This window comes from Suncus etruscus, chromosome 10, assembly GCF_024139225.1.
Source record: "Suncus etruscus isolate mSunEtr1 chromosome 10, mSunEtr1.pri.cur, whole genome shotgun sequence".
Classification (NCBI taxonomy): domain Eukaryota; kingdom Metazoa; phylum Chordata; class Mammalia; order Eulipotyphla; family Soricidae; genus Suncus; species Suncus etruscus.
The window spans coordinates 85,647,805-85,660,722 of NC_064857.1; the positions used below are offsets into that span (position 1 = coordinate 85,647,805).

The 12,918-nt window shown below is 41.8% G+C and overlaps 1 protein-coding gene across 1 annotated transcript in view; it reads left to right on the forward strand.

Annotated features, from left to right (window-relative positions):
- The first annotated feature begins 1,220 nt into the window (after positions 1–1,220).
- SETBP1 (SET binding protein 1) overlaps positions 1,221–12,918 on the forward strand; it is a 355,475-nt gene continuing 343,777 nt past the window's right edge. The window contains exon 1 of the mRNA XM_049782442.1: positions 1,221–1,875. Coding sequence (XP_049638399.1) covers positions 1,393–1,875 — 483 coding nt within the window. The 5' untranslated portion in view covers positions 1,221–1,392. The remainder of the gene's footprint in view (positions 1,876–12,918) is intronic.

The window sequence follows — 12,918 nt, forward strand, 5'->3', positions numbered from 1 at the left end:
GGAGTGGTGTGTCCAGCACTCTAAGCCTTCTCTCTCTCCTTGTCGCTTCTTTCTTGTTTTGTACACGTCATGCCACTCTTTAAAGACCAATAAGGAAATGAACACTGTCTAAATAATTGATAATGATTAAATATCTTTTGTGTTGATAGAAACATTTTTAACATTTGTTTTGCATTAATTGCAGCATTATTAAGTGATTTCCCTCTGAATTTCTTTCATTTTTTTCCTTCCTTTTTTTTTCATGCTGGCACCAAAGCCGTGCATTTGTTTTAAGAAACGAAGATAAACAGGGCCGAAGAGATAGCATGGAGGGTAGGGCGTTTGCCTTGTATGCTAAAGGCCAGTAGTTCAAATCCCGGCATCCCATATGGTCCCCTGAGCATGCCAGGAGCGATTTCTGAGCATACAGCCAGGAGTAACCCCTGAGCGCTGCTGGGTATGTCCCCCCAAACAAACAAAACAAAACAAAAAGAAATGAAGGTAAGACTTTGGTATCACTAAAATAATTCATAATGAGAAAAGGATAAGGAGATATGGGTCAAGAGGTCAAGGGGCTGGCTGGAAGTCCTTCCTCTAATGGCATGGAGAGCTTGGTGTGGGTGAATGGCAGTGGGGGGTGTCCTTGAGTATGTGGGAGGAGTGCATTCAGTTGTGCACACTGTTCCCCAGCAAGGGAAGTGATGCAGGACAGCTAGATGTGGTTCCCACAGCCCTGAGCATCATGCTGCAAACTTCCCTTTCTTCATGGCACCTTTTGCTGGTGACGCAACAGCTGTGGCTTCAGTGTAAAAAGCTTCGAGATGGTCACTGGACTAGGAGACATTCTTCTCTTATTATTCTTGGGCCAACAGCCATTAAAACGAGTGATACTACTATTAATAATGGTTTTTCGAGCACCATGGAATCACAGTTACAAAATAAAATAAATTCAATTCAAAGAAACATTAAGTAAAATATTTTCAGACAAACAAAAATATGTATAACAAGTTCATCAAGGAGTATGTGTGTGTCCATGTGTGTGCGCATGAGAGCGTGCTCATTCATTCCCCTGCTCTGGTAGAATTCATTTGGGGGCTAGGCATGTTCTAGGTGAATTTCTTTTGCATTACTTTTTTTCCTGGTGCCATAGAAAAGCTGAAAGGACTTCTGGAACTGAAACTGAGTTACTTTTGAGGTCATTGTTTTCTTCCTGTTGTAGCTAATTATCTTTCTGTTCTCAGTTGCAGATTTGAGTGCTTCTGACCACCTTACCTTGCCTCCATCCCTGGGACTTTGAACTCAGCAGCTGGACCACTTTATTCTTGGAATTTGGGGTTTCCTCTCTTTTTTACCTTCCCCTTCCCCTGCTTCCCTTTCCCCGTCCTGAGAACTCCAAAAGACTGAGAAATTGTCATGGAGTCCAGGGAAATGTTGAACAGCTCTCGGCAAAGGGGGGGCGAGTCCGAATTCCTGCCAGTGTCCTCCACCAAACCTCCAACCACTGCAGGCTGTGCAGAACCTTTGCTCTCTGCTTCTGGAACCGGGAAGGGAATCCCTGTGGGTGGAGAACGCATGGAGCCAGAGGAGGAGGATGAACTGGGTTCAGGGCGAGACGTGGATTCCAACTCTAATGCGGACAGTGAGAAGTGGGTGGCTGGTGATGGCCTGGAAGAACAGGAATTTTCTATCAAGGAGGCTAACTTTACAGAGGGGAGTCTGAAGCTGAAGATTCAGACCACCAAGAGGGCTAAGAAACCCCCCAAAAACCTGGAGAACTATATATGCCCACCGGAGATCAAGATCACCATCAAGCAGTCTGGGGACCAGAAGGTGTCTCGCGCTGGGAAAAATAGCAAAGCCACAAAAGAAGAGGAAAGAAGCCACTCCAAAAAGAAGGTAGGCACACTGCCATGTAGGTCCATTGTTTTGTCCTTGGATCCTCAGCTCTTGAGGGTCAGTTTGTCGGTTGTTCATTTATTTCTGAGTTACCAGTTTCCTTGGAGGAGACACTCCAGATAAATGCCGTTGTTATGTATTGTTTTTAAAGCAACCAACTTTTTATCCTCTCTTCAACCCACCTGGCAGACAATGACTATTAGAATTAAAGTCTGGAACATTCTTTTATACGGGGTAATAGCACAATCACTATTAGTTGTGTCCAACCTGAATCAATGGTGATAACTTTTTGAGGGCTTTGAAAAGTTTTCTTTAATATTCGCATCTATTTCTATTCTTTGGAGTGGGCTATTGTAATGATTGGTTCATCAGAACAGTCAAGAACATCGTGACCTCCTATTAGTTTCAATCTCTATAGTCAACTTTTCTAAAATAAGCGAATCAGTTCCTTGACTAAAAAGCCCAAGCTTTGTCACCAAGGCTCTTTGAGGTCTGGGAGATAATCATCTGAAAGCCAAGGGGAAATCCTTAAAACTGGAACCAAAGAAAGAAAAGGGCAGGTGACTGTGCCCTTGTTTAGCACATGATAGAAATTTAAGTGTGTATTTTTTAAGCCTCCATGAACTACTAGTCCTTTTCCATCTAAATGTTAAGTCTATGCATGGAAAGCATCAACCCCTCACTAGTGATGGCGGATGAGTGGAGGCAATTTTCATTGTGTTTATTTTGTATACCAGGGGCTTACAGTGCCCAGGAGCTAGCTAACCTGGCTCCTTAACTCCTACAGAAGACTAATCTGGAGAGTTTGTATTTCTAGGAATCTTTAGGATTTGAGAATAACTTTGAAAAGAAGTTCATTGTTGATGGAACTGGGAGGGTTACAGGTCGCAGGTGTCTTTGTAACTTTGTAACTTTGGACCCCAAATGTGATGGATTATCTAAAAATGACCATCAGATTACACTCTTATTCCCTTCAGAAATAATCTATAGCATTTCTGCTACTGGTAATTTTTGAATTTTGGGGTGATCTCTTTTTAGTCAAACTGACAGAATCCTGTTGGTTCTTTTTTCATGTAGGGCTTAAGGCCTTGCTTGTGCTAGGGACATTCACTAATTTGGGGCATGCAATTATGTACAGTTAGACTTGACAAGACTTTCTAGACTGAAATTTGACAAGATTATGACAATGACCAGGGCCTCCTAGTTTGCCTGGTTTTGAAGGTGAAGGTCTATAGGAAACCTTTATCATCCCCAGAAAACCTAGACTACTGACCTATAACATTTAGACCATGAAGAAATCATCAGAATTGCTCTTTTTTACAGAGCAGAGGATATACTTGTCCTGCTAGCCTACCCAACATAACTGTGCACTGTTGGATTCCGACATCTCTATCTTAAAACCAAAGTGTCTCTAAACACAAACGGACAATAGAAATTCTTGCAAGCAAATGTAACAGCTTGAATTAGGCTCCCTCCTAATTGAAGCTTTGCTTTGTAAACAGGTCTTTTCACTTTAAAAATTAGTTAGACACGTTGCCTTTGGCCAGTTCATAGTGTGTTGTTGGACTTTTGGGGAAGTGGGCAGTCTTGAGAACTATGGTCATTCTTTGCCTTCCATCCTCGATACTCCCCATTTTGGAGCAACAGTCCATAGTGTAGGGCAGCAAACTCAGATTCATTAGGAAGAGATTAAGTTATCTTGATAAGGTTGTACTGGATTTGAAGTCACAAGATTGTTTCAAATACAGTCTTAGTGAAATGTTCTGGAATCAAACTTTGGAATTTGTGTTGTGAGGTTGATTGCAAAGAAAAAAAAAAGGCAATGTATCTCTATTCTCCTACTTGAAATTCTCACACAGGCCATCCTCACTCAGAAAGTTGTATGCCTGTTGTGTGGCTCGTTTTAGAGAGAGATGAAATTCCTTTTTTAAAAATATATGACTCACAAAATATTTCTAAGCCTTAGCCATCTGAAGGGCAGAAAGGAGTGACATTCAATGCAAAGTGCTGCATTATTCTGACACCGTAATGGGAATACCTACAGAAATTTTAAATTGCTAGAAGCTTGCTTCATATTTATTTCTCTGTCTTTTCTACATTGATTTATGCCTAAAGCTGTTCTTTACAGAAAGGAATGAATGAATAGAGATATCAGTAACTAGACTTAATCACTTGATAGATGATAGGAATATTCTCTGATCCCTATTGGGTTTGAACGTTAACTTTGTTACTCGTCAAATTCCTGTTGTTTTATGAACAGGGAATAAGCAAAAGAGAAGCAGGATAAGGATAAGGGGTCTGGCCCTGGAAAACCTAAGTTGACATTTGCCTGGAAAGTTCAAGGCCACAAACTGGCAGAATTAATTTTTTGTTTAAATACAAACTATATGATTGATACCCTTAGGAGAGGAAAAAGATGTGGATTTTATTTAGTTGGCAACAAATCCCTTTCTTGATGTAATATCCAGTAGTCTCGATCGTTTTTTTTTTCTTTTTTTTTTGTGAAACAAGCCAGTCATTGAGGAAGTGTGTCTGGTGTGGCCCCTGGGACGCAGCGTCTACACTAGGGTCCTGGAAGGAGGCCATCTGCTCAGCTGGTTGGGGAGCTTGATAGCGAGGCCAACTTGAGAGTCAATTGAATATCTGCGATGCCTGAGAGCAGAGGTTGGCAATTTTGTCCGTGAGCCAACTCTCACCCTCTGCCTGTTTTGGTATAGCTCATCCACAAAGAATGGTTTTTTTACACTTTTCAAAGGTTGGAAAAGAATCAAAAGAAGAGTAATATTTTGTAACATGTGAATATCAGATGGAATTCCAGTTTCAGGGCCCATAAATAAAGTTTCATTGGAACGAAGCCCACATTTGTTTCCGTTTTGTCTATGGCTGCTTTTGCACACATAGCAATGTGTGGCGGTGACACAAAAAATTCAACCCTGCTCTCTCGCTCTTCCTGTAAACCATGTCTCCTGACCTTTAATGCAGAGACTGGATATAGAGTTTCAGAATAATGGGTTTGCTTTGGTTTGGTTTTGAACAATTCAGGTTTCAAACTTGGAGGATTGGGGGCAATTGGGTGCTACACTGCCCTTTTTCTTCTTCTTTTTTTTACTAATCTTGTTTGGCAACCTAGGCAATAGCAACTTATAATAGATCTTAGTTATTTTTTCCTCATTGTTTTTTTTTTTTGTTAAGAGAAATTACTGTGGGATAATATATTCTTTATCTATCTATCTATCTATCTATCTATCTATCTATATCTCTATCATCTATCTGGCTAATTATAAGCTTGCTAACTTTGTTTGGTGAAGACATATATGTAAGAGTGCCCTTGATCTTTATTTTAAACTTCAGACCTATGAACATTTTTCAAATTAGAGAAGTATATTATAGCTATTCAGGGCATTGTGGCTTCTCCCACAGAGAATGTTAGGTAAAACCCCTGAGAACCCACCTCCCTGGCTCCTGTTTCTATTGACTGAGTCATTGAATCAGACAGGTTCTTTCTCTTTCATAGGCAATTAGGATGGCAGTTGAGATGCTCACTGGAAAAGGGTTATGGTAAATGGATTTACAGGAGTGTAAGAGCCACATGTGGAGAGAAGTTGATCCTGAGAGGAGCACTCAGAAGACATTTTAGGGCATCAACACTGTCCTTTGGATAGGGTCTCCTTTATAGAAGGCTGTAACCTGCCACTTGTTCTTGGTTGTGGCTCTAGTATTGTTGCCTCTTAGACGGGACTCAGGTAAGTGATATCATAACTTCCTGGCACTTATTCTAGTTCTCTCCTTGGTTACCCAATTACAAACAATCATGAATGTGAGAACTAATCTAGAAACAAATTCGGTGTACCATGTAAGAATAAAAATTTCCAATGGTGATAGAAGTTTTCAGAGGCCATAAGGAGGAGCTTGGCAATTCTACTTCTTTCCTGAGAACGATCTGTGGGAGCCAAGGAAACCCACTGAGATTCAATAGCATAAGAAAGGGAATTTGCAGATGAGGTGCACCCAGTTTCTCAAGGTGGGAGATATGCTGTGGAAATATGTGCCTTTGAATCCCTAGTGCGCCTTTTAAGTGTAACTTTAAGTGTGACTCTTGCTGAGGCCCCAGTTTCCTCATCTGCCAATTAGAGATGATATAATCTGACATAACTGAACACAAAGATTTGAGAAAGAATGGGAGGTCCTGACACAAGAGTGGTGGCTGTATGAGTCCCAGGTGATTGATATAAGTGGCACATCCTTAGTGGGCTGTTCACCATGTGTTCACCTTCTGTATTAGTCTTCGTCACATTTGTGCCTGGCAGAAGCTGATTCATTTACAGATGAGGAAATTGGGGCTTCAGAAAAACAGGAACAAGTTTCGCGAGTGTTTCTTCACAAGAGGATGAAATTCTCCTCTCCTGTAATTTTCTCAAGAGATGTATCTTTCCTTTTTTGTCTTTTGAGATTTAATTTTATTTTCTTCAATCAATGAAGAAAATAAATCTCTTATTTTGCATAATGTTTTATACATCCTATTTCTGTTTATACCTCAGAGTGGACATTTCATTTCTACATACTTGCTCTCGTTAATTTTTAAATAAAGCCACATAGAGGGTGCTGGATGCTCTGTCCTCCACTTTGTTGGTCTCCATAGGTCAATAGGTGACCCTGTTGAAGTTTGAAGCCAAATTGCATCCAATTTGGAGTTGAAGGTGTGGGCAAAGGACATGGACTTGGACATCAAAGCCTGAGCTTTGTCTCTGATTAACAATAAAGTTTTTGTCTGGAGTCTAAAGTTGGTCTTATGCCAGAAAACTTCAGGGGTAGGTCTCCTTGCATTTAGGCCAAGGCTTTTCCTTTCCATGTCCCCTATATTTTGGTGGGTCTATGCAAACAACAATTGCCACTGTAACACCTTTTTTACTGTGCTCTTTTGATTCTAATCCTTTAAAATAAAACTCACTTAAACTTTTGAGGTTCACTTAAACTAATATGCATGTGCATGGAACGGTAAAAAAAATACTATGCCTTCAATGTTTAAGGAATTAAATAAATTTTATGGCTTTAGATTGCTTTGTGTACTGCTAAGAAATGTTATAATGTACTACAATCTGGGGACTTGAGGGACAAAGTAATTGTGCATGGGTTCTGTTTTATTTTTCTTAATGTTTTTGGCTGAAACTTCAAAATTAAGGTGCCAGCAAGGGGATTTCTTTTGAGAATTCTGTTTATGGGTGATTATCCTCCCACTGTAACTTTATCTTGTCCTCTTTCTTTGCATCTTTGTTCTTATAATAAAAAATAAATAAAGTTTTGCCCCCACAGGTCTTAGTTTTAGCATGTTAAAGCAATAATGACAAAAACAAACAAAGCAAACTTTACCCTCAGAAGCTTATTTCTCTATTTATTTATTTATTTATTTTTGGATTTTGGTTCTTTGGACCACACCCAGTGATGCTCAGGGGTTACTTTAGGCTATGCACTCAGAAATGCTCCTCGCTTGGGGGACCAATAGGACCCCGGGGGATCAAACACCCTACCGCTGTGCCATCGCTCCTGCCTCATACTTCTTTTTTTTAGAAATTCTGTGTAGCCAAGCTGGGTTTGTATGGTTTCCTGAACCCAGCAGGAGCCATTCCTGAGTACAGAGCCAAGAATAAGCCCTGAGCATTGCTGGGTGTGCCCCCTTAAAAAAAAAAAAAAAAAAAAAAAGGAAAATTTGTTAGTTATTTCTCTTCAAGAAAACTGGGTGATAGTAAGCAAATTTTTAGACCCATTATTTCTCAAGAATAAAGAACAAATTGTTTTCTTTTTATGCTCCAAAGGTCAAAGGTTTACTATCCTAAGAAAATGTGGTATAAGCTAGAGAGGTAAGAGAAGACAGAGCTTCAGGCACTTGTCTTACATGTAGCTGACACTGATTGGATACCCAGCACCATATGTGGTCCTGGACACATCACAGGAATGATTCCTGAGCACAAAACTATGAGTAACAGCTAAGAAATCTTAGGTGTGGGCTTCCCTCTTCAATTTTGTCTCCTCAAAAGATGGCGATTTACCAAATTTGCCATGCTGTGAGCTGACCTAGGAATGTTCGCTTCCTCTCTTCCCTTCTCAATTTTTGTTCCTGTATTTAGGATTTTATGAGGGCTTAAAGCACTGTGCTCTTTCCCCACTCTTCTCCTTTACTTCAGACCATTCCTGGGTCAGTTTAATTTCAGGACTAGTTTTGGTGAACTCCAGGCAGTAAAGAAAATCCTGGAAGAGGAAGCAAGTCGAATATGTCCTATCCCAGTGGCCTCAGTCATTTTCACTGTTTAGATTCCCACGTAGAAAGACTCTCTGTCCCCCAAACCCCCAGTAGAGTAGAGCTTGAAGACTGATATTCCATTAAAGTTTTCTGCCTTTGGGGAAAGAGAATCCCCATATGAACTTGGGCCCCTAATATATCAGACATATTGCTAAAGTCCTTGAAATTGACTACTTTTACACAAAATCTAGGGGTCCCTCTCCCAGCTCAATCATGGGGTGCAAATGTCTGCTGGGACTTGGTGTAGTGTTCTTCCTCCCCTTTTTCTTTTCCAGCACTGCTTGTCATACAGCGAGAGGTTTGGGCTATCTGGAAGTATTATTGTGCTGCTTCTGGCAGTGTGTGCTTTAATATTGTTGGTGGCTCTGCTGAAATACATTAGCTGGGTGGCAATGCCAGCGTCCTTTTACAATACTTGTACTATCAGAGCATAGATTTCAAATGCTCCCTCACTCCCTTTTTCTGTGTGGCGGGAAGGAGGTTATTTTTTTGGGAGATATCTGTAGAGAAGAGTTTAAATATCTTTTATTTTTCTTTCTAAATCTCTGTGGTCATTTATATGCCAAACCAGTATTGCTGCTGACTGAGCTCAAGAGGTGACTCAAAATGAAAGTTTGAAAGCGGTCTTCTAAGAGCCGTGTTCAGTTGGAGGCTTCTCCTATACTTATGCTGCACCTCAGATGTCCCTCAGAGCTTGGAGCAAAGGCTGGGTTCTGGCTCCTGGTTATAATGTGTGTGTATGTGTGTGTGTATACACAATGACAAATATCAGTATATATTTATATAATATAAAATCAATATATGTGTGTATATATATTCTACCTACCTACTTACCTGTTGATCTATTTATGTACACACAAGTACATGTGCATGCACAGCAAGAAACATTTGTATTTTAGTAGGGGACTGGTGTATCTTCAATAAGCTGAAAATTTAGGCTTTCCTTTGTACTGACTCCACTGCTTTGGGGAGAAGGTTTCACTGTGAGGTGAGGGTTTTGACCTCCGGCTGACTTGACCAACCCCTGTCTCCCTTGATGAGAATCTAGTGGTGAGAGGATGAGGCAGGGCAGTGGGGCTCTAGTGGGGTCTCCAAGCGGACTTGTGCATACCTTCACGGTGCCTTCCCATGAGATCCAGGATGCTTAGGTATCTGACCTGCATGCTGCGGGGCAACTAGGCAAGCTCTGAGATCACCAAGGTGTGTGTGTGTGTGTGTGTGTGTGTGTGTGTGTGTGTGTGTGTGTGTGTGTAAGAGAGGGGGAACATGCCAGGAGGTGTGTGTGTGTATGTGTGTGTGTGTGTGTGTAAGAGAGGGGGAACATGCTAGGAGGTGTGTGTGTGTGTGTGTGTGTGTGTGTGTGTGTGTGTGTAAGAGAGGGGGAACATGCTAGGAGATTTGGACTCCATCACTTCCAGGCAGGCAAGTATTTCAGTGGTCCAGGCTCTGTGAAAGCAAGGGGCCTTCTCAGAAGCTCTTAAGATCTTCTCTCTGGAGTCCCAGGCTCATTGGATTGTTTTGCTCAGCCTGGCCCACCCTGCCTGGCCTAACTTCCTTCACCTCCCCACTAGCCTGGGGAAAACAATGCAGGCCTTTGTGCCCTCTGTGTCCAGGCTGTTCCTTTCTTGTTACCTGACCTGAGAGGCCACTGATAATCATCATTAGTCTCAAATGCAGTTGGCTTTAGTAAATTCTCCACACCATGTATCTTGGGTTTTCCCTTAGATCCCCCCCTTTTTATTTTTGTATCCCACAATTTTCTAGCCTGGTTCCTGGTGGGAAGATCAAAGTGAGCAATGGGAAAGAGTATTTGAGAAAAATAGAGGGTTTGTCTGTCTTGGATAGGCCTCTTTGCCAATGTGAGTTTGTCCCGGATTGTGGATAACCTTTTATGCGGGTTTCAGGGTATGCCAGCTCTTTTGCTCAGTGTTGTGAATGAGAATCTAGTGAAGTTTTGGAGTGTCTTTCATGACCTATTGTACTCCTGGAAGACTAACATATAGGATTTGCTTCTCATGGTAGATTATAATAAAGGGGAGACCTATTTGCCTAGAAGACATATATTTGTAGTGTTCAATGGGAATTTTGATGCTTTCTCATTCTTATCCTTTTGGAAGCTTGTGTATATATGACTATTTCCTACATTGGTTGGCTTCAGAACACACAAGCATCTTCTTATTGGGTCACTGTGATTGAATTTAATGTCATGCTGAGCTTTGGTACCATTGGCTTCCAAAGGTAAACAAGATTGGAACATGCAGACAGGGTCTGAGACATAAGAGTAAAATTCATGGACAAAAGTTAGGTTCTAATGCTGGGTCATAAAGGGTTGGAGGGATTGAGTATTTCTAGTCCAGTGTCCTTCAAGCAAACCAAGGACCCCCTTATACACTCCCTCCTGGGCAGTGGTTTGCTCAGTGATCCTCAAGGAGGGGACTTGGTTTTTATACAACATGGGTTTTGCACAGCCTTTGGTTATGTTGTTGCATTAAAGTTTCCTTCATGCTGTTTGCTGAGTCATTTTCTTGATACTTGATAGTCTATATATTGCCTATTTCCCAAACTTCCTGAGATTCTGCATTATCCTAAAGTCCATTCTGCTTAGTTTCTGGGTCAGAAGTACAAGATGATCAGTGTTGCTCCTGAAATACAGGTCGGGGGTGCTTGGGTAATACAGTGCAACATTAGAAGGTGAACTGACCTCATTTCCCTATGCCTGAGAAACAGAGGCTTCATCATTGTTGATGTCCACTCAACCCAAGGCCAAGGAAACTCCAGTTTTCTGCCTTATGTGCCTCTTGCTGTTTCAAATCAACTTACAGTGACTTATTTGGGCCAGTGTTTGGGTGTTTGTTTTCTCATCATTATTTATCATCTGATAAATTTATTTTTGTTTATTTGTTTTTGTGTCATACCCGGCAGCGCTCAGGCGTTACTTCTGGCTCTGCATTTAGAAGTCACTCCTGGCAGGATCAGGGGACCATATAGGATGCTGAGATTCAAACTGGGGTCCATCCTATATTGGCCGCATGCAAGACAAATGCCTTACCACTGTGCTTTAGCTCCGGCCCCCATCATCTGATGTAGTTTTAAGTGGAGTTGAGCATCACATGTTAGTCAGATGGTCTGATTTGGGTGAGAGAGTTCCATCAAAAGCGCAAAAATAATAGATCTTGGGAACGCAGAGCCACCTTTCTTGGAATCCCATATTTGTGCCTTTTTTAGGGGTATCTCTAAGTGACCCCTACCCTTTGTGAACTTGTACAGAATGACTTGCTTAGCTCTAACAGAAAGATTGGCTGAAAATGTGCTCTCGTTAACTCAGTATCAAGAAAGACAGTTCTGGGAAAGAACTCTCTTTTTGCAAAGCCACTTCTGCTGTATGAGCACTTTGAAAAAGGTAAATGCCCCTTTTTTTATTGATGAGTGGCAGGGGAGGGGACTTCTCAGGCAGCATTTCAAGGGCCCATGGCCCACTCACAGGGATACCTAACAGACTTGGCCAGTGATTCAGTGCTAGGACCAGAGGATGTGGGGCTGGTAGACTCTGGACAAGGTGTTTGGAACCACCTTGGCTGTCCATGTGATGATCACAGGCCTCCTGGGTTATATCTGGTGATGCTTAGGAGACCACATAATACCTGAGCTCAAACATGGGTCTGGCCTGTGCAAAACATGCATCCTAATCCCTCTGCTATATCTATCACTCAAAGGGGAAGTACTCTTTTCTTACTTAGGTTGTAAGCTCTCTGAGGGCAGGTGTTGTGTTTTTCAAATAATAGTCACTGATTTTATTGCTGCAGCCTGATGTTCTCTTTAACTCAGTGTAAAGGAAGATAGTTCTGGAAAGCACTCCTTTCTTGCAAAGCTGCTTCTGCCATGTGAGCACTTAGCTATTCACCTTGGCTCCTTAGAAACCGCTGGAACCATTCACAAAGCGGCCTCTTTCATTGCTCTCCATCCTGTATTCTGTGGTAGAAAAAAGGCATCTAAATTCTCTGTGAATCTGAGAGATGGATGGTGTGTTCAACATAAATGCTATTTGGGGTATAGAAAGATCTTATTAGGATGAATTGATCTCAGGGCATTTAGAGAAAAACCCAGGGCAGTAAAATAAACTGTCAAAATATGTGTCCCTGTTACTGCAGAGTATGGAAAATTGGTCGAGACTGTCACAGCTGCTCTGCACTTTTGCAAGTGTTTACATCTGCCCAACTGTCGCCTCTTCCCACTTTGTTCTCAGAACAGTACAGTGAAATTGCTGCTAGTCTTCCCTAGCTTACAGACAGAGGAAGACATATTAGAGAGTTTATTTTTATTTATTTTGGGGACCTTCAAAATACTGCTCATGGACTCGACTCCTGGCACTACTCTTGGCCATACTGAGGCAAATTGGCTGCTAGTTGTTTTAGGGTTTGAGTTCAGGCTTTCTCTGCCATGATGCCCGGGTCCTCCAGATATACCCGTGGTGCTGAAGGCTCTCCTGAGCTTCCCCTGGTGATGCTCTCTGGAAGGCATGTGGTGCTGGAGTGTGTGCTGGGTATGGTGCATGCAAGGCACCCACTCGACCCACCACAGTACTCTCCCAGCCCATGAGGCTTTTGAAAAAATGGCTCACCCAGCATGATGCTGAACTTGGGAACTCAATGTCTCACCAAGCTCTCATGTCTCCAGATTTCCAGCAGCAGAAGTGATCATGGGACAAATCTATGCCTCTTTGCCCTGTAGTGTCAACTTCTGGGTAGTGA